The following is a 23065-nucleotide window of genomic DNA, read 5'->3' as shown; positions in this document are numbered from 1 at the left end:
GAAATGAGCAGAGATCTGAAAAAGTTACATCACACTAAATTCTACTTTAAACACACACACACACACACACACACACACACACACACACACACACAAAACAAAACAAGATTTATTTATATGTGCATGTGTGTCTGAGTGAGCTTCTGGACATGTGTGCAGGAGCCCACAGAAGCTGAAGAGGGCATTGAATCCCTTAGAACTGGAGTTGCAGACAGTTCTGAGCTGCCATGTAGGTGCTGGGATCAAACCCAGGTCCTGTGACAGAGCAGTAATTGTTCTTAACTGCTGAACCGTCTCTCCAGCCCCTATATCCTACTTTAAAAAGAAGCCTCAAGTTAACCAAGCATTTTGAGCTCAGAAAATGCTTAGAGTTTGAGTATGAAAACAGACATATCATGTAACATACAATAAAAAAAATGCATCATTTGTATAAATTTGGATAACCTTTTCTTAAAAGAAAGAAAGGAAAGGCTATAAAACATTACAAAAACAGCCTCTGTCAACAACACATAAAACTGAAGCATAGCTGTTCCCGTCCCAGTAGTTCACAGCACCACAGGCCAGCAGCACAGGTGTTTGTCCCCAAAGAATTCCAGGTTTGCCAAGCTGAAATGAGTCAGTGGAGAGCACGGCTAGTCAGGTAGGTGCTGGCGACAGCCTCGGTGGCCCTGGGAAGCACCAGAAGCCTTGGGCCGCAGAGGAAGCTGCAGCAGCACTGACCTCTACCTACAGGGCCTGCACATTAGCACACCGTGGACAGTGGGGGGAAAGGGTTTTGCTTGCTGACGACCAGTTTCTGATGCTGATGGGAGATGTAGCCTTTAATGTGACCCTGAAACAGAGAAAAAGGACCAGCTTACACTTCTCAGTCTCAGTCACATCAAATATGCCAGGTGATATGATGATGACAGAAAACACTCTTCCCCGGGGCTTGGCAAACACATGTGGCAGAGAATGAGGCCCTTTAAGTAGTATTTTCTGGCATAAAAATTAGTTCTATCAGAAAATGCTTTAAGAATAGAAAAGGTCTGCTGGTGACATTAGCACCACTTTAAAGCCCCACTGAGCAGGCAAAGACACACACCATGTATATCAAGTTGGCCAGAATGCACTGGACTTCGTCAATGTCCACATCTTCCACGTGCATGAATTTCAAGGCGACCAGAAAGGCATCTAGAGACAGCTGATGTGTTTTCAGTAACAAATACCTACGAAAGAAATCACCATAATAAACATTAAGACTCAGTACTTCAAGGACCAAAAGGAGAAGCCCTGAGAGTAAGAGACGACATTACTTAGTGAACCAGACCTTCACATTCACACACACGTACATACACGTACACACGTGTTAGGTTTCCATTGATTAGATACACCCTAAAGCACACCCCACCAACAGCTATAAGCACAACAATATAGAAGCTTTCTATTGTAAACCCCACTTTATGAGTAGAAATTTTTAGACATTCACTGAGTGCGTCACTAAGCCTTCAATGCATACTCTGTCGTGAGTCAGTAGCTCTGAGGTCTCCTGGGCTTTCAGCCCCTCTGAACTATTCCTTATAGACTGCTCCAGCTGTCTACAAGTCTGCGTGTGAGAGCGGCAGGGACACAGCCCCAGAAGAGGCAGCGTGCAGCATCACACTCAGAAGGAACCATCACATTTACTCCCTGACACACACAGGGGTTTTAGGGGATAAGCTGGCTCCCATGACAGAAAAGGAAAGAAGACATCAGTTCCACAGCTTGCATGGACAGAAGGTGTCTGCACCCGAAGCTAATGCTGAGTTTACTGCCAACCAAGCCACAGCAAGTCAACTGCACAGTCTTCAGGGTCAGCCTGTGTCCCAAGAGGGGCAGGATGCTGACCACATAGGTCAAAATGGGCTGCATCATCTGCCCCAGGGCTCCCTTTGTCAGACACCCTGCTTTGTGTTTTGCTCTGTGTAGGTCTGTGTGTGCATGTGTCTGTGTGTATGATGGGCGCACAGACGTCTGTGAGAATGCAGGTGTGCATGTAGAGTTCAGAAAGCAACCTCAGCTGTCAGGCCTTGCCTGCCACCTTGCTGAGACAGGGTCTCCTTGTCTCAGCTGTTTTTACACATGCCAGGCTAGCTGTTCTGCAAGCTTCCAGCATTCATGGATTCATGGATTCTGGGGCTCAAACTCGGTCCACATGCCTGCAGAACAGCACTCTTCCCAGGCACACTCACACTTTCTTGAAGAGGTTCCGGTACGTGATGATCTTTAGCTTCTCCAGGATGAGGAAGATGCCACAGCGGATGAAGAAAGTCTCGTGCTTTGCCAGTGCCTCATTGAGCAATAGCAAGTTGCCCTCACTGGGAAAGGAGGAACACCACATGGTCATACAGCAGAATTCCGGAAAGAGAGGTCACCATGGCTTTCAGGACAGGCATGTAATTTCTTTTAGCTTCCTGTTCTTAAAGCAGTGGAAAGGATGGGCCTACCTGACGGCTTTGGTCACTTCTGAAAACTGCATGAGGTGGTATTTCCTCAGGAGCTCAATGGTTGGCATGTGACCCTAAGACAGAAAGTGTCAGCTTTCCGTAAGAGAAATTTTCACTTTTAAAAAGTGTGTACATGAGAGTATCTGTATTATACATCATCCGTGTGTAGGTGCCCAGAGGCCAGAGGAAGGCGTTTGATCCCTCAGAGCTGGAGTTCCACACAGTTATGAGCCACCTGACATCGATGCTGGGAACCAAACTCTGGTCCTCTGTAAGAGCACCAAACATTCTCAACCACTGAACCATCTCTCCAGTCCCAACATTTTCAGTTTTAACAGAGCTATGATCAGTAGGGTTCTTATCAAGAAATTAACTTTAAACCAAACAAAAGCACAACAAACCAAATATACGAAGTAGAGCAAGGATATAGCACCCCATGCTGTGCCAGTTAGAAGGCTTGGCAGGTCGAGGCACTTGCCACCAAGCCTGATGACCTGAGTTCAATCCCTAGAGTGAAAGAAGAGCATTAATGCCGGACAGTCTGACAGCATTAAGCCCTGACCTGCATGAGTGCTGCAGCATGCACCCATACAGATAAACACAAAAATAAAATGTAACACTACGCCAGGGCACAGCAACTCTCATCAAGAAATAAGCCTGGATACCAGTTTTGTTGACTCAATGGATATGACCTTGATCCTGACCTCATATGGCTTGTCACTTGTGTAACAAGGGGCGGGTGGTAACTGAAGAGATGCCAGGATAAGCACAGGAATGGGGAATGAGAAATGTCTCTCAGGGGAGTTAGCTGAAAATGCTCAACTCACTGTCCAGCAGGACTGGGGCAGGGAAAGGCAGCTTCCCTGCTCCCCATATTTCTAAGCAATTCTCAACTACCCATGTTTCAGCCACATGCAGCACCATTCTCCTCCCGTCGCTATGCATTAGTCTTAGATGTAAAACAAGAAGCACTTCACTTTGATGCTATGCCAGCTGACTAGTGTAACTACCCATGTGGCTTCCCTGTTTAAGTATCAAAAATGAATTTTGGGGTAATATACACCTGCAGGGAGCTGGAGTTAGGAGGATCAGAGTTCAAGGACAGTCTTGGTTACATTAAGTTTGAGTCCTACCCGAGCTTCGTAAGACTGTCTCAAAGGTATTTGGATTCCCACAGGCAAACTGGAACGGCATCTTTCCTATTAATTCACTGCAATTAATTTAGCTTTTAAGGAGAAATATATATAATAAACACTTGTCTCACTTGTTATATGAATATTGAGGTTCAGGGTTAATTTCAAGAGAAGCAAACACAGCAAAACTCCCCTGGAAGGACTTGGGGCTGTATGGGCATGCCGTGCAGGCACATGGGAGCTCTGCTCTGGGCGCACTCACATGCAACACACCACAGAGCATGAGCATACTGTGCGAGCTACAAAGACTCTGCTGGTCACTCACCAGCAGCATCTTCACTGGCAGCAGGTAGATCAGAATCATCCTTTTGTTCTTCTGGCTGGAACGATGGCAGTGCTCAAAGGCAAATGACAGGTACTCCTCAGCTGCAGGGAGAAGGGCACACACGTCAGACATGGGCACACAGCCCAGCACACACACCTCCTGCCTGTTCTACTACAATCTTTGTGCAAAATGCAATGCAGCTTTCCTGCCCACATCAGTAACAGCAGCCCAGTCTCACTTCTGACACCAATGACTTAAGTAAAATCCACAGCCCAAAGAATTTGCCTGGGTGTCCATGGCCTGCCACAGTGGGCAGGGCAGCATACTTAACAGGACACTGTAAATTAACTTATGTTGAGATTGAGATTCTAATTTGCTACAGTTGTCAGAAGTCATTAGGACTAGTGTTTACAGCTGGAAAACACAAGCAATCTCTCCAAAAACACACCAATCAGGATTCAGAAGTGAGGAAAACACATGCACGATATGCAAAGCACTTCCCACCTAAAATGACCATGTCCTTTAAACAAGACCTTACTTACTAACTTGTACTCTAAGACTGTCCTGCCCACCCTTTTAAAGGGGCTTCCACTTCATTCAAAGATCTGAACCTTAAAGACTTAAGAATTCAGGAAACATTCAGTTTGCCAAGAGGCCCTACCCTCAGGGAGACTGTCTCCTAACACCCAGGAGATCTCAGACGGTGTAACCTGCTAACGAGACCTGTTAAGACTGGAGCAGGAACAAGCCTTTCCTCAGGTGCAGAGCAGAGCTGGTGGCCTGATTTCCCTGCACAGGCGAAGGTTCAAGACTTGGGAAGACTTAGGAATTCCACCTGTTATGGAAGTCTCTCCTGGACTGCTAGGCCATCGAGTACAAAACAAGTATGTTCAGAAGCACAGGCTCACCTCACCTCACCCAGACCCTGGGCTGGAGTCTGGGGCTGAGGAAATCTGCACTGAGAGTCACCTCTGCTCCCATAGGGCTATGCCAAAGGGAACCTCGAGCCTCACACCTGCAGGTGACTGGCACTGGGCAGGACTGCGTCTTCGGCCCCACACTGTCTCACGAAGACACGGCCATCAACAAAGACTGAGCCCACAGCCACACTCCACTCCAGCCAGCAGGTGGGACTTCGCCCACCTAGAACAATCATGTCCCAAAACCCTTGGGCACACAGGAAACACATCTGACAGCTACTACGTGGGGAGACTTCCTGCTGTCATCACAGAGGGGCCGGTTTTCTCAAGTGTGGCCCGGCTAGGTTAAACTGCAGTAGAAGTTCATATCCAAGAATACATGCAAGGGCAGCACAAATTGGACTTGTTATGTTTTTGTGTGTTCTGTTTTCTAAAGGGCTCTTTCAGAGGACTCAGGTTTGGTTCTAACACCCAGAAAGGGGTTCACAACCATTTGTAACTTCTGTTCCAGACAATCAGACTTCCTCTTCTGGCCTTGATGGTACTGCTTGCACACGGTGCACTTATAACATACAGGGAAAACACTGAAACACATACAATAAAAATACATCTTAAGGGGCTAGAGAAATGGCTCAGAGGTTCAGAGCACTGGCTGCTCTCCCAGAGGTCCTAAGTTCAATTCCTAGCAACCACATGGTGGCTCACAATCATCTATACTGAGATCTGATGCCCTCTTCTGGTATGCAGGTGTACATGCAACATAAAAATAATAAATAAATAAATGAATGAACGAATATTTTTTAAATAAATCTAAAAAAAAAAAAAGAGGAGGAGGAGGAGGAAGAAAAAGAAGAAGAAAATAGAAGGAAGGGAAGGGAGGGGTGACTGGACCTGAAAGCCAGGGATGAAGGTACACCTGTAATCTCAGGATCCAGGAACTGAACACAGGAAGATGAATGATAAGGAGGTTCTGAAAGAAACACTGTTTTCAAGACAAAGGATAGGCAGGGGAGGGGGATGCATCTGGGGGTAGAGGAGAAGAATGAATATGATCAAAACACACTGTATTCTCAAAGATTTTCTTTGTTTTGTTTCTTTATGTAACAGCCCTAGCTGTCCAGAAACTGGATTTGTAGACCAGGCTGGCCTCCAACTCATAGAGATCCACCTGTCTGTGCCTCCCTAGTGCTGGGATTAAAGGCATGCCTCTAATCTTTAATCTTTTTTTTTTAAAGATTTATTTATTTTATTAAAAATAAAGATTTATTTATTTTAAAGATTTATTTATTTTATTACGTATGCAATGTTCTGCCTGCATGTACACCTGAACACCAGAAGAGGGCACCAGATCTCATTATAGGCAGTTGTGAGCCACCACATGGTTGCTGGGAATTGAACTCAGGACCTCTGGAAGAGCAAGCAGTGCTCTCAATCTCTGAGCCATCTCTCCAGCCCATCTTTAATCTTCTTAAGAAAGAAAAGAAAGATGGATGATAGATTCCTAGCAGAACTTAAGACAGAGTACTCAGGGACAAGGCTAGCCTTTTTCAGTTCAGCAATCTCAGAGGCAAGGTTCAAGACTATTCAGGATTTAAAGGAAGATGGAAGAGCTGGGTGAGAAACGATGACTAGTGCATGGTAGTATTAACATATCACTCTGGCTATATTAGGGTTCCCAAAATGTCACTGAGCTCTCTTAGGAGCACCACATCAGTGGGCTGTCTTCACTAATGCTCCTAAATTAGGCTTTCTGTTTAAGAGGGAAAAAAAAAAAGGCAATAATCAAGGATAAAAACTTGCCCATCTACTAAAAACATCAGTGAAAAACAATGACAAGCCCTAAGCGAAAACTCAAGCAAAGGCAGGCTATATCAGAAGCTGAAGTCTTCTGCTGTGCCAAGAATGACAGACCTGACAGCAAAGGAGGAAGCTGAGCAACCACCCCTGGGAGCTAACCTCCTGCTACTTTCTGGAGAGGGAGTATGCGGTCATCTTAGAACTAGGGCCTTTGACAATGCAACTAACTACCACCATCAAAATATGTCATCTATAGGTTTGGAAGGATGGCTAAGAGGTTAAGAGCCCCAACTATTCTTCCAGAGAACCTAAGTTCAGTTCCTGGGTTTCAGCACCCACAGCTGGCAGCTCCTAACACCTGTAACTGCAGCCCCAGGGGATATGAAGCTTTGGGCTTCTATGGACAAGGCATGCAAACGACCCCCACCCCTTACACATATGTACATGTTAGTAACTCAAAAATGAAACAAATCCTTTTTTGTTGTTTTGGGGTTTGTTTTTTGTTTGTTTTTGTTTTTTGAGACAGGGTTTCTCTGTGTGGCCTTGGCTGTCCTGGACTTGTTTTGTAGATCAGGCTGGCCTTGGACTCACAGTGATCTGCCTGCCTCTGCCTCCCCAAGGCATGCGTCACCAAACTCAGCTCTTAAAAAGTATTTTTTTAAAAAGAAAATTGTCAATAAATCTGAGAGACGATATGGGGAAAGAAGAGCCCTTATTCACTGTTGGTGGAGTACAGATTAATAAAGCCACTATGTAAACTGGTCTAGAGGTTCCTTAAAACTAGAACTACCATATAACCCAGACATTCCACTCCTGGGCACACACCCAGAACACTCTATACCCTATCACAGAGATATTTGCACATCCAAGTTTATTGCTGCTCTACTTACTATATCAAGGAAATGCAATCAATCCAGATGTCCATCAATAGAGGAATAGAGAATAAAAATGTGGTTCATATACAAAACAGAATATTATTCAGTTAACTGAAAGGACAAAATGAAGGCAAGGGACTAATATAGAAAGTTAACCATTTTCTAGTTTCAACTGTCATGGTTTTCTCTTTTTTTTGTGGTGGGAGGGGTAAAAAAATGTAACTGACAGTCAGTGTACAACCCTAAGCAAAATTCCATGGTTTCAGAATGGTCACTCTAGCTGTCCAGAAACTCACTAAATGTATAGAATTTGGGATTGGGCAAGTGTTTGAGTAGCTACCTTAATTTATTAAGTAGCTACCTTAATCTCTGTGTTGTTTCTATTTGTGAGTTCATAAAGTGATTTTACTTACTTTTTAATTTAAGCTGGGAGGCAGAGTCAGGCAGATCACTGTGAGTTTGAAGCCAGCATGATCTACAAAGTAAGTCCAAGACATACAAAGGAACCCTGTCTCAAAAAACCAAACCAACCAAACAAATAAATAATATTTAAAAATAAATATTAAAGTCCTCATGCTAGATAAAAAGAAAAAGCCTGGCTTCATGATCTTGTGGAAGCTAATGATAACGAACAGGCATAATGCTACAAATGATGTCACCAAACATATCTTTCTAAAAGTCACAAACACAAACTATGGAGCAAGGCCTAGAAACATTCTTCACTGCCTACTAGGTCATTCTATTGGGACTTGGGCTAATGGGGCTACAGCTGGGACAAGTTCTGTCCTGGAGCTCTATGGAGAGAAGATAACCATTGTGTCCTACCCAAAGGCCAATGAAGCCTAGTCACCTCAAGGAAAAGATGCAGCCAACCAGGTGGCTCTGACACATGTTTTATGAACCCGAATTAGAGTAAGAACCTCCAAACATTATTGCTCACTGGTATAATTAGCTTTACTGTCGAAAATTAAGCCCTTGGAAAAATAACAAAATAAAAACAGGGGCCAGCAAGACGACTTAGCTCGGTGTTTGCTGGGTGAAGCCTGATGAGCTAAGTGCAATCCCTGGCATGAACATAAAGGTGGAAGAAAAACTCCACACACCTGTCCTTTGCCCTCCATATGCAAGCAAGCCATGGCACACACATACCAACAATCATACTACGTACACACACACTCACACACCAGTAAGTTTCAAAAATAAAATAAATCTAGGTATCTTGCCTCATGCCTGTAACCACAGCACACTCAGGAGCCTGAGGCAGGACAATCACCACGAATTTCAGGCCAATCAAGGTTACACATCGGATTCCAGGACAGCTTGGCCTACAGAGTAAGACCCTGTCTCAAAAAAAAAGCAAAGGCAACTAGAGAGGTGACTCAGTGGTCAAAAGTGCTTCCTGCTTTTCCAAAGGACCCAAGTTCAATTCCCAGCACCCACATAGGCAGCTCACAACCACCTGTAACTCCAGCTCCAGGGTATCCAACACCTTCTTCTGACTTCTGTGGGCACCTGCATAACACACATGGTATATATTCACATGTGCCTGCGTCTGTACACACACACACACTCATACACTCACTCTCAAGTTGGACTTGACTTACACAGACATTCCACCTTAATCTAATGCAGTCATTATACTCTCTGAGACTATCCATGCCACTCCACTTGGACAGAAGGCACGTCTTACCTAAAACTCTGAAACAGAATTACCAACATACCTTGCTTGAAGTCACTGTCGAACATGGCCTTCCGCCCAACATAGTATTTGTACGTGACCCTCTGTGCAGTGCTATAGTCGTCTTTTAAATTTGAGCTGTCAATGGCTCTGATCAGAGGTTTACACAAATGGAGTTTGTTGATCTATAATAAAGAGGAAGCCATGTAAAACATACATAAGCAATATCAACAGATCAGGCAGATGGAAGGACAGACATGAGCTGCTCTTTTTTAAACATGAATTTCAAAATCACCAAAATTTCTGTTAAACAAACAAACAAAAAACTACCTTGTGTAGACAACATACATTCTAGAAGCTTGGAGTTCTTCAGGGCATGCAGCTCTGAACATGCGTCAGAGCCAGTGCCCAAGGAAAAGCCTGCATTTAGACCACACTGGCAAAGACAAACCAAATGTCCCATGAAGTGAAAAACAGGTTCTTAGACCGGCTACCTTTAGCCAGCTTATCTTTATGAAGCACAGCTTGATTCCTTTGCCCACTTACATGTCCACCTATACCCCTAGCTCCATAAAGTTGATATTAAAACACAGGATGAGGGGCTGGAGAGGTGGTTCAGCAGTAAAGAGCACTGGCAGCTCTTAAGACCCAGGTTCAATTCCCAGCACCCACATGACAACTCACAACTGTTTGTAACTCCAGTTCCAGGAGATCTGACACCTCCACACAGATACACGTGCAAAAAAAAAAAAAAAAAAAAAAAACACCAATACACATAAAAGTAAATAAATCATTTAAAAAAAACCCAACAAAACAAAAAAGTCAAACAAAGCCAGGATGAAAGGTTCCAAAAAGAAGCCATATATACCCAGAGGCCAGCTATATCACAAGGACCAGTTACTAAGTACTCGGGGCTCAGTCCCCACAGGGCTGGTCACTCAGTGCTCAGGGTCTTGTACCTGGAGTAGCCACATTGCTGAGAGCTAGCCTAAGTCAGATCTTCGTGAACCTTGAGTTATTATCTTCTGTGGCACAGGGTGCGCCCTGGTTCTAAGAACCCTGGGCAGATTTTCTTCACTGAGCTCTAGTCTTGTATTTAAAACAGAACTTTGCTCTTGAGAGGCACCGAGTGACTACCAGCTCTTATTATTAATGTGGATGTGGTTAGGATCACTTCCTACTACACGGCAGAAGGCAAACTAAACAATTTATCTGGAAATAAGACTTCACAAAAGTTCATGCAAAAGCAAACCTTAAAGTAGATTTTAAACAGCTGGTTCACCAGGAACAGCATCCCCCACTTCTTGGAGTCCTCTATGCCGGCACGGCTACAGAAGAGCAGATAAACGTGGTCAATTACAAATAAACTACCAGGACAAATCACACTGTGAGATAAAGGCCCACCGCTCAAGCCAGTCACCAAATAAAAGAGCACGATGGAAAATATGCACCAACAGGTAAATGTGAAAAGGGCAGCTCTCTGCTCCTCCCTGTTCCTGAAGCCGCACCTTCTGCAGCGCCACCCTCTTTCCTGAGATGACAGCGAAGGTCAGAGTGAATAGACTTGGCCATATGAGGCACCTGGTCACCAGAGACAATTCTTTCTTCAAGTCTGCCATTGTTGTGGATATTGCTGCCATCAATGACCCCTTCACTGACCTCAACTACAAGGTCTACACAGTATGACTACCACAGCAAGTTCCAAGGCACAGTCAAGGCTGACAACAGCTACCTTGCAAACCAGGTAAGACAAATTACACAAAATTAAAGAGAGGGGAGGGGAAATGATCAAAAGGATATAAAAAATTAAATATAAAAAAAAATCTTATAAGCCATGCAAGCACCTGGGAGGCAGAGGCAGGAGGATTTCTGAGTTTGAGGCCAGCCTAGGTTCTAGGATAGCCAAAGCTACCCTTTGTTGTCTTGAAAACAACAAAAGGGGCTGGAGAGATGGCTCAGTGAGTAAAAGCACCATCTGTCCCTCCAGAGGTCCTGAGTTCAATTCCCAGCAACCTATGGTGGCTCACAACAATCAATACTGGGATCTTATGCCTTCTTCTGGCATGCGGGTGTACATGAAATTAATTAATTAATTAATTAAAAAAAGAAAAAGAATCTAATAAAAACCAACCACACACAATCCTGAAGCTCAATGAACCCTCTTCAGGAGACTAAAAACCTCATTAGATAGAGGAGCAGCGCTCAAGTCAGTGAAAAGCCCAGTGTACCCAGAAGGGGCAAGGGTGAGGGGCTTGGCTGTCGGAACCACTGAATTACACAAGACTTTGTTCAAAGCACTCGCAGGGAAAGAAAGCCAGGCTACATCCACCCGAAAAAGCGAAAGCAGATGAACTTTCAGGAAGTCACTGTAAGGTCCTGGTCAGAAGGGCAGCAGCAAGAACAGACTACAGGGAGCTCTTCAGGGGGACAGAGCAGTGCGCACTCCAGAAACAGTGCCTATGTGGTGAGGATGTGAGGCCTTTCCTTACTTCCTTTATAGCCCTCAGACCCTCACTTACGTGTCACTAGCACAGACGCGGAAGCAGCTCATTAGCAGCTCAGCGGCTTTTTCCAGCATGTCTCCAACTTTGCTCTTGCCTTTCTTCACCAACTGCTGATCTGCCTGACAACATAAAAAGTGGTTTATTCTTTAAAGCAAACAGAGGCGAAACTAAGAGTGCATGGTCTCCAACAGTGTACATGTCATCTAAGGAATGGCCAGTGCTCCTAACCACTGGGCAATCTCTATAGCCCCTCTCATACATACTGTATCTGTCCTCAAGTCAAGCTGACACCAGCTCCAGCTGGACTGCTTGGTCTCTGTCAGCCTGACACAAATCTAGGAATAGGTGGGAGGAGGGAATCTTAGTTAAGAAAAAGGCCCTCTAAAGACTGCTGTTCAGTCTGGGAGGTACTTTCTTAATTAGTGATTGATGCTGGGGGCGACCAGCTCACTGTAGGCAGTACCAGGCTTGGCAGGTGGTCCGGGTTCTGGGAGAAAGCAGACGGAGCACAGCAGTAAGCGGCACTCCTGTGTGGTCACTGCTTCCACTCCTGCCCTGACTGCCTTTGCTGATGGACTGTGATGCCCCTGTTGACGGTGTGTCCCAAAGGACTGAGCAGCCTCCTCTCGCCTTAGTCTCTGACCTTCCCTGATATGCATTCCAGTCCAGCCCTGAACAAAACCTGCCAGGGCAGATGAAGTGTCACTCTTACCCTGAGTTTAGGAGAGAATCAGCCTGTCTCCTCCCATTTTTAAAGATGGTGCAAAAGCTGAAAGCTTTTAAGAACTAAGGGCTTTAGGAAGGTGATTAGGTCTTGAGGGGGCCCTATTGAATGGGGCCAATGCCTTTATGGATGAGGTACCAGAAGGACTAAAGCAGTGGTTCTCAACCTTTAATACAGCCTCTCACGTTGGTGATCCCCAATCATAAAATTATTTCATTGCTACTTCACAACTGTAATTTTGCTACAGATAAATGATAATGTAAATATCTGATATGGAGCTCCCAAAGGGGTCTCGATCCTCAGGCTGAGAAGCGCTGGGCTAAAGAGACACCTCAGTGGTTAGGAGTGCATACTGCTCTTACACAGGACCCAAGCTGGATTCCTAGCACCCCTATTAACTCACAACTTCCAGTAACTCTAGCGCCAGGGGATCTAACACCCTCCACAGGAAACTATACTCACAGACACACATGTAATTTAAAAACACAAATAAGTCTTCAAATGGAGAGTGGGACAGGGAGCTTCCTAGTCTACCCACCATGAGGACTGAGCAATGACACCACCAGCAAAAGAGAAACAGACAGCAGTCCTCTGAGACACATAAACTGCCTGTGCTTTGGTGCTGGACTGTCAGTCTTCTTACCAGTGAGACATGAAAATGCTGTTTATACCCCACCAGCCCATGGTATACTGTTACCACAGTCAGAACACACTGAAAGAGAACTACAACAAAAACACAGAATCACGCAGGGTGAAAGATCAGTGCCAAATGCAGGATGAACCAGAGGGTCTGCGCAACAGTAAAAATGTTCATTGATGCGCTGAAGAGACCACAATGTATGGCCCTTTAAGAGATCCTTCAGGGCCTGGTAGACAGCTTAGTCGGAGAAGTGGTTGCCTTGTAAGCACAAGGCCCTGAATTAGATCCCCAGAACAAGGGTTTAAACAACAACAACAAAAAACAAACAAACAAACAACAACAACAACAACAACAGAACACGGTGGTATATGCTTATAATCCCAGACAACCAGCATAGCCTAGTAGGCAAGTCCAGGCTGCTATGACCCTAAGACAAAATAAAAATAAAACAAAAAAATCCCATAAAACAAAATATGGATGTAGCCCGAGGAATGACATCTGAGGCTGCCCCTTCCTCCTTGAGCATGTAAGTGCAAACACAATACACATGCTTCTGGGAGCTTTGGTTATGTCAAGAAAACAGCAGTGTATAATGATCTGAAAGGCTGTTAGAATACGCCTCCCTTTACCCATTCCCAAATGCTCAAAAAAGCAGCACCTTACTACGGAGTAAACGCAGCAACAGCCGGCCCCAGATGACCTCTGTAAAACTAAGAGCCTGAGACACAAGGTAAAGCCTCTCTCCTTTAACCACCAAAAGATTTCTATTGTTATTGTTTTACGTGGTGAGTGTTTTGCTTGCAAGTATGTCTGCACCGTGTGTGTATCTGGTGCCCATAGAGGCCAGAGGTGTTATATGTCCTAGGACTGGATTTAGACATATGTAGGTACTGGAAATCAAACCTAGCCCTCTGTGCCCTTAACCACTGAGCCACCTCTCCAGCCCCTACTGTTCCTCAGTTACTATGTTTGCAGTCTGAGATCTCCACTTGGTTATTCTTTGCACCTTCTAGCTCTTTGCTGAGAACTCCACTGTTCTCATTTGTTTGCTCCTAATTGCCCACTGGAGCACTGTTATGATGGCTGCTTTAAAAATCCTCACCTGTTCATCCCAACAATGGTTGTGGAGTCTGGTAAAGTCTCTTCACGACTGGGGACTTCTGGCATACTGTGTTCTAAAAGCTCTAGGCCTTCTCTATGTGCCCTGTTTCAGCAGGTCTCTGTTGGACCCCTGTGTTAGTGGGAAAGCAGAGACACCACCTCTGTGCTGGCAAGTGGGTTGGGCTGAGGCCCCCACTGTTTGCTGCTCGGACTTGTGTGTGGAGCACTGCAGCAGACTGTCTATAAAGTCCTGCCTCCGGAGGCTGTCACCACTCTGCTTCTACAGGTTTCATCTTTGCTTTAGAGATGTTTTCCTTGGCAGGCTCCTCATCAAAGCAGACAGGAAGCCCAGTCCATCTCTCCTTGGCTAAGAGTTACATGAACTTTAAAGTTCCCAGGTGTACAACTGTCTTTGTGAGAAGAATAAAGAGCAGCTCATCTAGAACCAGAAATCACCAACAGTTTTCAAAACTATAAAAGGGGTCTAAGACCCCAAAAAATGTTTCTATGGCTCCAGAGCTGATCCAAACTGCTCCTCAACGGAGGCTGACTCTGTAACATCCAGGATCTGAACCCGTCAGCTACTACCTATGAGTCCTTAGCACAGGTCACCTCTTCAAAGTACAAGAGGATGCAAAACTGCTCCAGTGTCATTCTACTCGGTACCACAATGGCTCATCATTTCCCTCTACACACAGAAAATCTGTCTGCACAGACAACCAGCCAAGCTGTTTCCTGGCCTTTCCCTCCTTGCACCAGATGTAGCCCACTTCCTGCTTTTAGGAAGCAAGACATGGAAATTAACATATTTAGCTTCAAGACAACAGTGATAGGAAATTGAACTTACATTATTGGCAAATATTCGAAGGTCAAGTGCTACTGCATACATGACAGGCAGAGCCCTAAGGGCAAAAAGCAAGTATGTTTGAAGAGCTAACAGTCCAACATCCTACCACTGACAACCAAGGTACTACCCAGGTCCACACCCTCCCAACTCAGATGGCTGCTCTTTGTTCTGCATTGGATACAAACACACAGACACTTCCCAGACTTTCTGGCCAAATACTCAATTCTTATTCTGTCCACTGTCCCAACCCTGCTCCAGGAACTGGACCTTGGTCTAGCTGGGAGCCCCAGAACTCTGTCCTTCCCACCACCAGCACACAGCTCCACTTAAAAACACTGAGGCTCCAAGCAGGAGCCAAAATGTATAATACACACAGTTATCAAACAGGTCTGTGAACATCTAGCAGCCAATACCAGGCTTTCATTCACATGTAAGCTAACTCTTCACTTGGAAAAGAAAAAGTGCAACTCATTGGTGGTGACACACACCTTTAATCCCAGCACTTGGCAGAGGATGGTAGATCTTTGGGCCTGGTCTACAGAGCAAGTTCTGTAACAGAAACACTGAAGTACCAAGGACTACAGACTTAGCCACTCAGTCTAACCCCAGCCCACACCGACACCACTTCCTAGTCTCCAGCTGTTCCCGCCTAGCCCACACCAACAGGGCTTACTACAGGGCCTACTAGTCTCCAGCTGTTCCCGCCCAGCCCACACCCACAGCACTTCCTAGTCTCCAGCTGTTCCTGCCCAGCCCACACTGACAGTGCTTCCCAGTTTCCAGCTATTCATGTCCATGCTTACCAGTTTTCTTCTTTGTGAGCCTGGAATGCCCGAAGGAATGATGTGCTGCATTAAGGAAGGTGTGACATACAAAATGTAAGTAGCATACACTCAGTAAAAGCAGAGTAGGCCAAGTGTGCTCTTCAGATGACTGTGTGTCATGATGGCAGTAAAATCTTGAATGTAGAAGACACACTACAATATCCATGTGTCGGCAGCCTAGACTCAAGGCATTCTCTGAAACAAGACTTTATTATAAGATTGTGTGTGTAAACCAGTAATGGTGGTAGTCCTTCAATCCTAGCACTTGGGTGAGAAAAACGCCAGGCCAGCCTCCATATAGAAATCCTGGCCCCTCCCCCCAAAAAAAGATTGTGTGTATATGTACATGTCTGTATGTGTGTATGTGTACACAGGTCTGTGTGCATGTACGTGTTGTGGCTAGAGGTCAACTGTGGGTGTCATTCTTCGAGATGTACACTTTCTTCTTTTGAAATAGGGTCTCTCACTCTGATCTGAAGCTCAGCAATTACACTAGCCAATGAGCCCCAGGGACCTGCCTGTCTCCACTTTCCCGGTTTTGAGATTACAAGCTCACATACCACTCCTGTTTAGTTTTTGTTGGGAGGGGGTTTAACTTGGGGGGACAGTGCTGGGGATCCAACTCAAGTCCCCATACTTATGGGCAAGTATGTTACCATCTCCCCAACACGCTGTTTTCACATTTGTACTTGGTTTCTTTGAGTCCATCAGTCATGAGCTACATATAAGTGCTCAAGAATCTGTAGTGTAAGTTTTATTTTACCAACACTAGAATTCTTAAGGTCTAGGGAGACTTGGCTAGAAGCATTGTCTTCTAAGTGTATTTAAGCACAGTAGTTTTCAAAAACAAACTAAAATCTAGAACTCTACAAAGACTTAGCATGCTCGTTACTCTTCTCCATTTAGGCTGGACTATGGGCCTCTAAGATTTAACCAGTTCCTGCAAGCACAACTTACAAAACATTCTTTTCCTAATTAAGTCTTTGGTTAGTATGCAAAGTAATGGGTTTCACTATGGCACCTACATACATATATGGTATTGTCAAAACATTTTTTTTTGGCTGGGCATGGTAGTCCACACTTTTAGTCTCCCAACTTGGGAAGCAGAAGCGGGTGGATGTCTGTGAGTTCAAAGGCCAGCCTGATTTACGAAGTGAGTTTCCAGGCCAGCCAGAGGTATAACATATAAAAGAAAGCATTACTCTTGGAGCTAGGGATGACTCCGTGGTAAGAGCGTGCCTGCTGCAGGCAGGAGCCCAGGTTCCCTCCCAAGTACCTACGAGAAAAGCTGTGGACGCTGTGCGCGCCCGTAACCCCAGCACCGGGACACTGAGACAAGCCATTCCTAACAGCCTGCTGCCCAGCCGGCCTAATCAAAACAGCCAGCTCCCTGTGGACTGAGAGATCCTATCTGAAGACTTCGAGTCAGATTCAAGAAGTCCTCTTTTGGCTTCTGACCTCTGCATGCGCACATGAGCTCAGACACCTGTATGTTCATGTGCAGGCACCACACACAAACACAAGCTTTGTTCTTCTCAACAAAATTAAAGAAAACCCACTCTCCATGTGCATACTGTCTACGGCACTGAGGTGAAGAGCAGGAGGGGAAGGATGGGGTACTGGGATATGGGAGGGAATGCCCTCACGGTAAACACATACACGTGGAAATAGTCCCATGCAATCCTGTATAAATAAATAAAATCCAAATTGTTGGTCAGTATACTTCCTTATTATAGAAATACCTGGATGAGTCTTAAGAACCAGGCTAAAGTTAGAGATCCAAGATAGTGTAGTTCTTTTACAATTGTAGGTTTGCACAGCTGATCCAATGTCTCAAGACTATGAGCCTCAGGAACGCACTGTACGGTAACACACAAGCCAAAGGATATTGGACTATCACTGTCTGGCACTTGTACGCCTCTATGAAGTCATGGTTCCCCACAGCATAGGTACACCTGGAAAAGACAACAGAGCCTAAAGAGCATCTACACATGGCACCAAGATGCCACATCAGCCCAGAGTGTGTGCTATCACACCCCACCCCACCCTCTATGTGCCTAGAAGGTAGCTCCTACTTGCCAGAGGCCCACAGATGGAAGAAAACAGTTAACCATTTGACTGAAAGCTGCAGACAGAAGGTGAAATCCCACACAAAGTTCTGACACTACTCTGTCAAGTCCCAGAATGGAAATTACTTCAGCTGTTCTGAGTAAAGGGACCAAAGAAAACAATAGCCCTCCCCTGTCGGTGAGCCTCCAAAGACACATTATCTAGCTTCCTGTTGGCAGCCAGAGCCGGCTCAGCAGCAAACCTGGAACCTCACTGCAGACAGCAGACAGCTAGGAAAGCAGGGGGTGCCTCTTGCTGCAAGGTCAAAAGCCTGGCCCAGCTTATTCTGAAATACTGCCTGCAGGCAGGGGCAATCCTGTGCACACGGCTTTAGGATGTAAAGTTCTACCTGAACTGTCTGACATACCAGAGTGAAAGCAGCAGACAAATGTGTAAATAAAGAGAAGCTTCTGTTTGTTTTGCTTAACTCAAGATTCTTTTATTTTTTTTTTTCCTACACGGCAAAGATCTTAAAAACCACATTATTTCCACGGGAAAAGAAAGACCTCAGTTAGGCAGTACAACTGACTAATAAAAAGACAGTCCAGTTAGTAGAAATATCAAGTGTGACACATTCGTCCACTTTTCCAAGTTAATTAATTATAATTATTAATTATGCAAGCAAACAATGATGCATGATAAAATCTTAAGTGAGTCTTATGGTGCATCACAGACATGCAGCTGTGTGTGTTTGTTCTACTGCCAACATATTACCTTAAGTGCGCTGCAAACATTTCATCATAGGGGGGCTCCAGAACTTGCTGGCATTTCTCTTCCGGAGAGGCCATCTAATCCATAAAGAGAAAGGGGCAGGGTAAAGTTAGTGGGCAAGAAAGCCAGAGATGTACAGAGCTTTGATGAATATTCTTGGAACTTCCCAGCCCAAAGAAATACTTTAGTCTGGTACTTCTAAGGAAAAGGCTCATTGCTCCACCAATACCTGTATTTCAAGAAAACAAGAAGTCCAAAAATGCAATTCAGTTGTTTGCTACAGGCTAGAAAACATGCTAGGCACTTTCAGACATATGTGTTTCTTTTTGTTTTGTTTTATTTGGTGTGTGTGTGTGTGCGTGTGTAGGTGTAGGTGTGTGCCCACATATGCCATGGCACACACAGAGAGCCAGGCTTGCTCAGCAGGGTCTTCTGCCCAACTGTCCGTCTCATGGGCTCTCACACATGTTCTAGTGTTAACAGCTAGTCAGTCAAGAAACACTTAGGTGACGGCTATGGCTTTAATACACAAGGTGTACAGTTCCTTTTGGAAAGAAGATCAACAAGTTAGCGACCAGGTCATGTCTCCACAGCTTCCTAGAGGGAACAAGCGTCCATGGCTAAGGGCCAACAATAATTTCTAACTTTCCCTTCCTTCCAGTGGTGATGTCTGGATGATTTGAGCACACCTATGAGGAGGAATTTTACATGTCACCCAGATTGGCCTTAAATCACCCAGTTTTGCCATCTTGAGCTGAGACACTATTGCATCTCCGCAGACCTTGGGTTTACCCAAGGATTTGGGACCACCTTTCCTGGGCCTCCAGCTGGAGATGGCAGGTCATACAAGGGCCTTCTCATAACCACAGGACCCAGCTTCCCACAGAAACCAATCTCTCTCTCTCAGTATATACATGTATTATGTATGTATAAATGTATTTCTATCAGTTGTTTTTCTGACTAATAGTAACCTAGAGCAAAGTGAATTAACAGGAAAAAAGAAACCTGCAAGTCCACACCACTATAATAAACAGTATAATAATACATGAAGGTAGGAAGGAGGAACCCTGCCTGTCTGCAGACTGAGAGCCAGCATTTCCTTACCCATCTCCATTCTCTGCACACACCATGGGCATATCTATCACCTACCTGGAGTCGTGGGTTTGCAACATGAGGGTGCTTGAAAGACACCAGCTCTGCACAGGATGCTCCATCTCTGGTGTCAATGGCTTCATATACCTGAAACAAGTTGAAAACTTGAACAGGTACACAAGCATCTCTTCTCCTAGGACCTGAGCAATGCATTACATACTGTAAAAGCAGTTTCCTCCTTCTGTGAAGGAGGCCAGACTAATCAAAAGGTAAAGTTACACAGGAAACAACTTCACTTCAAAATAGGATCTTCCTAGGGTAAGAAAACAGGTAAGCCAGGCCCCTCTAAAGATCTCAAGGACACTGGCCTTGTATGAGGCACTAAGATTACAAATGCATCATTCCATCATTCTTCCCACTTGAACCCCAGCACAAGAAGCAATGTCCTAGTCAGTATCAAGGATTCTAGTCACTTGTCATATTTAAACATGACTCTCTGAAGGTCTCCAAGACCCCCAGAGTTCTTTGTACAGGAAGCCTATTGGTAGCTGAACTTTCAGAACTGAAGCACACATCACGAAATAGAAGCACACTTCTGATGGCTGCAGATGCTTGGCGTGCAGTGGTCACTGAGGCCTAGGTCCTAGGTCCATGTAATGAGCAGTGTAGATGGCTGGCAGGGAGCAGCCCTACTCCCCAGTGATCTCTTTTGCCAGTGACCTTGAGATGGCAGGATGAAGTAACCTTAATACCAGTAATGCTGTATGTCCAAAATCACCTAATTGTGTCCAAAGCCTCAAGTACAACTAGCAACAGGACCTTGCACACAGGCCCACATTCTCTAATTGAGTCCTATCAGAGTCCTGCCTCAATAACAACATAAGTAAGGGATTTAGGAGTGGGGGAGAAAATAAGGACAGTGACAGGCTTTAATACACAAAGCTGGAGGGGGGTAAATTAAGCCCCATGGTATGTGCAAGTCCCTGGGATTAGTCCCTAGTACTGTTTTGTTTTGTTTTGTTTTGTTTTTTTTAAAGTGTTTGGCCACTCCATGGATACCTCAGCCCTGGCACCCAGCCACCTGTCGTAGGTGCTTTACCAAATGCTAACACAGAAGCTGCATCCTTTTAGGTTAGACACCATATGGATCATGAATTTATACTCCAAGCAGAGCCTGTGCACAGTACCCTGGGCTGGCATATCAGTCTGCTTAAGACATCCCAGTGCACCTAGTTCTTCTCAGGTCCTAAACACCAGGCCCCAGGTGTGCAGCCTGCTCTGAAACCTCACAGTTCTCAACACTGTACACATTCTTTCTAGCCACTGAAAGTCCACAGCAACAAGCATACCTGGTACCAGGGTTGTTTTATAAGTTCCATCCCTCACTGACAGGAAATAAACCTCCTTGAAGAAAGGGTTGACTCCAGAGCTGGGTAAGGAGAGGCCTGGATGAGCTTGAAAAACATGTGGCCCAGAAAAGGATCAAGGAAACCAAAGAAAACAGTTGAGGCAGCTTTAGGAAGTTTTGAGCTTCAAAAGAGTAACAATGGTGATAGAGTGTAGCCGCGTATTAAAAATAATCAATAATGTGAGCTGGGTATGGCTCCCCACCCCTTAATCCTAGCAGTCAGGAGGCAGAGGCAGGCAGATCCCTGTGGTCTACGATAGTGAGTTTCAGGACAACTAAGGCTATGTACAGAGACCCTCTCTCAAAAATACATACATACATATCCCAACAGCTTCTAAGAAATTAGCACAGGAAACATGGGAAAAGAGAGACAAATAATTTGTCAACAGATACCCACTGGCCAAGGCTGTCACCAAGGTGCTGAAACAGGGACTGGTCTCTTGGCCAACAATACAGTCACTGAGGTTCAAGCATGATTTCCAGAAACAGCATCTTGTAAGAGTCTGAGTTTCAACTGTGATGCTTCTGAGCTGAGAGGACTTGGATTAGTCACCTCCCGAGCCTTGTGATGGAATCAAACTGAATATATATGCACAAGCAGAAATGACAATAGTGCCTGCTACTGAAGAAGGATACTAGCACTAGCAAGTACTAGTTCTAGCTAAAGGAATGTTTGGGACAGGAAACGGGGGCCTTCATAATAGAGCTATGTGTAAACCAAGATGCATAAACAGCCATGAGCAGCAGTGTAATCAGTTAAAACGTTCATCAGACTTTCCCATCTGGCTCTCCGTTGCACCAGCTGTGCTGCCTCGTGGGATTTATACCTTCAACACCCTCACAGGCTCTCTGTGCTAGGTTTGTGGATAAAACGCAAATTCAACCCCCAACCCAGATGCAACATTGTTTGCCTGTGCCATTTGCAGGCTTTGGGCAAAGCTGCTAAGAGAGGCAGTGTGCTTCGTGCAGACAGTGCCATACGGACAACCGCTTTTACAAGTGGCTCCGGTCTTACTACCGCTACCTCGGATCCTCCCCTGCCCCACCGGGGAGCATTTGCAACTTTTGAGCAAGCCTACTGCCTGCCGCATATAGCAGACCCTCGTGTCCTCAACGCCAGCTCAGGACCCCTAACCCCGTCCGACCGGGCCCCAGGACTCACCACCGTGGCCAGGTGGTGGATACCAGGCAAGGATACCAAGCAAAACCCACCTGCTGCAAATACTGGTTAATGGTGATATGCGCCATACCTGCGGCCGCGGGCGTTAAGCGCCTCACTTCCGGCGCAGGTCCGTCTTTGTTCCTTGTCCCCACGATGTACACCCAGCACGTAGGTTCCGGAGCGGGTGGCGCTAGCGAGCAGAGCTGGCGCGAGCACTCCCTTTGGATAGCTGTCAGTTCTCCGGGTTCTGTCACTGGGACGCCTCAGGTCCGGCGGGGGCGAGCGCGAGGAAAGAAGACTGACTTTGGAGGAGTCCCAACCGATTGGGGAACATGTCCTTGCGTCCCGGGTGACGTCTGTGTACTAGTGACCCGATTCCCAGCACCGCTCACCCCTTCCTGTATGAGGGTGGCCAATCCTCACTGCAGAGGTGGTCCTGGCTCTCACACCCTCAAGCAAACGGAAGGAACAACAGTCGCGGTCCACTTGGGAACACGTCCCCGCGCACCCCTAGTCCTTCCTGGAGGTGTTCCTGAGTCCTCCTGCACTCCCTGGTGCATCCCAGATCAATGGGTGCAGAGTATCCCGCCCTGAGCCCTAGGTGTGGGGTGGCCCCAGAGGCAAGGTTGCGGGGCGCTTCTACCCGCCCGAGTCTTCGCCCGGGTGCCCCCAGCCCTCGACGTGACGTTGGACGGCACTCGGTGCGGGCGCTCCCGGCGCCCTCTCGCGAGCATTCGTTGTAGAACGTCC

The 23065-nt window shown here is 45.8% G+C and overlaps 1 protein-coding gene across 3 annotated transcripts; it reads right to left on the bottom strand.

Annotated features, from left to right (window-relative positions):
• Positions 1–91: 91 nt before the first annotated feature.
• On the bottom strand, positions 92–23065 carry Pcid2 (PCI domain containing 2). Of its 3 annotated transcripts, none has more exons than XM_055608414.1 (14): positions 22366–23065; positions 19803–19892; positions 18657–18730; positions 17723–17788; positions 15813–15854; positions 15010–15064; positions 11713–11816; positions 10446–10521; positions 9237–9378; positions 3924–4024; positions 2466–2539; positions 2211–2336; positions 1085–1208; positions 92–832 (listed from the first exon to the last, which is right to left on the bottom strand). In XM_055608414.1, exons 1-14 carry the CDS (start codon positions 22399–22401, stop codon positions 743–745), a joined length of 1200 nt encoding a protein of 399 aa, XP_055464389.1. In that variant the 5' UTR covers positions 22402–23065; the 3' UTR covers positions 92–742. The 3 variants fall into 3 exon arrangements, with proteins under 3 accessions (XP_055464389.1, XP_055464392.1, XP_055464390.1); XM_055608417.1 differs by having other exon boundaries at positions 22404–23065; XM_055608415.1 differs by lacking the exon at positions 22366–23065 and adding an exon at positions 21095–21131.

Source organism: Psammomys obesus, unplaced genomic scaffold, assembly GCF_907164565.1.
Source record: "Psammomys obesus unplaced genomic scaffold, mPsaObe1.curated_primary_1811, whole genome shotgun sequence".
Lineage (NCBI taxonomy): Eukaryota > Metazoa > Chordata > Mammalia > Rodentia > Muridae > Psammomys > Psammomys obesus.
This window is presented reverse-complemented; position numbering and strand designations above follow the sequence as displayed.

Bases quoted from the DNA above. Each gene is read 5' to 3' on its own strand.
- Pcid2 (XM_055608414.1), bottom strand. From the start codon at position 22,401: ATGGCGCATATCACCATTAACCAGTATTTGCAGCAG. The intron at 15,065-15,812 runs GTAAGCATGGAC...TTTTGCCCTTAG, and splicing joins GCTCACAAAGAAGAAAACTG to GGCTCTGCCTGTCATGTATG. The intron at 2,337-2,465 runs GTAGGCCCATCC...CTCCTTTCCCAG, and splicing joins GAAGTGACCAAAGCCGTCAG to TGAGGGCAACTTGCTATTGC.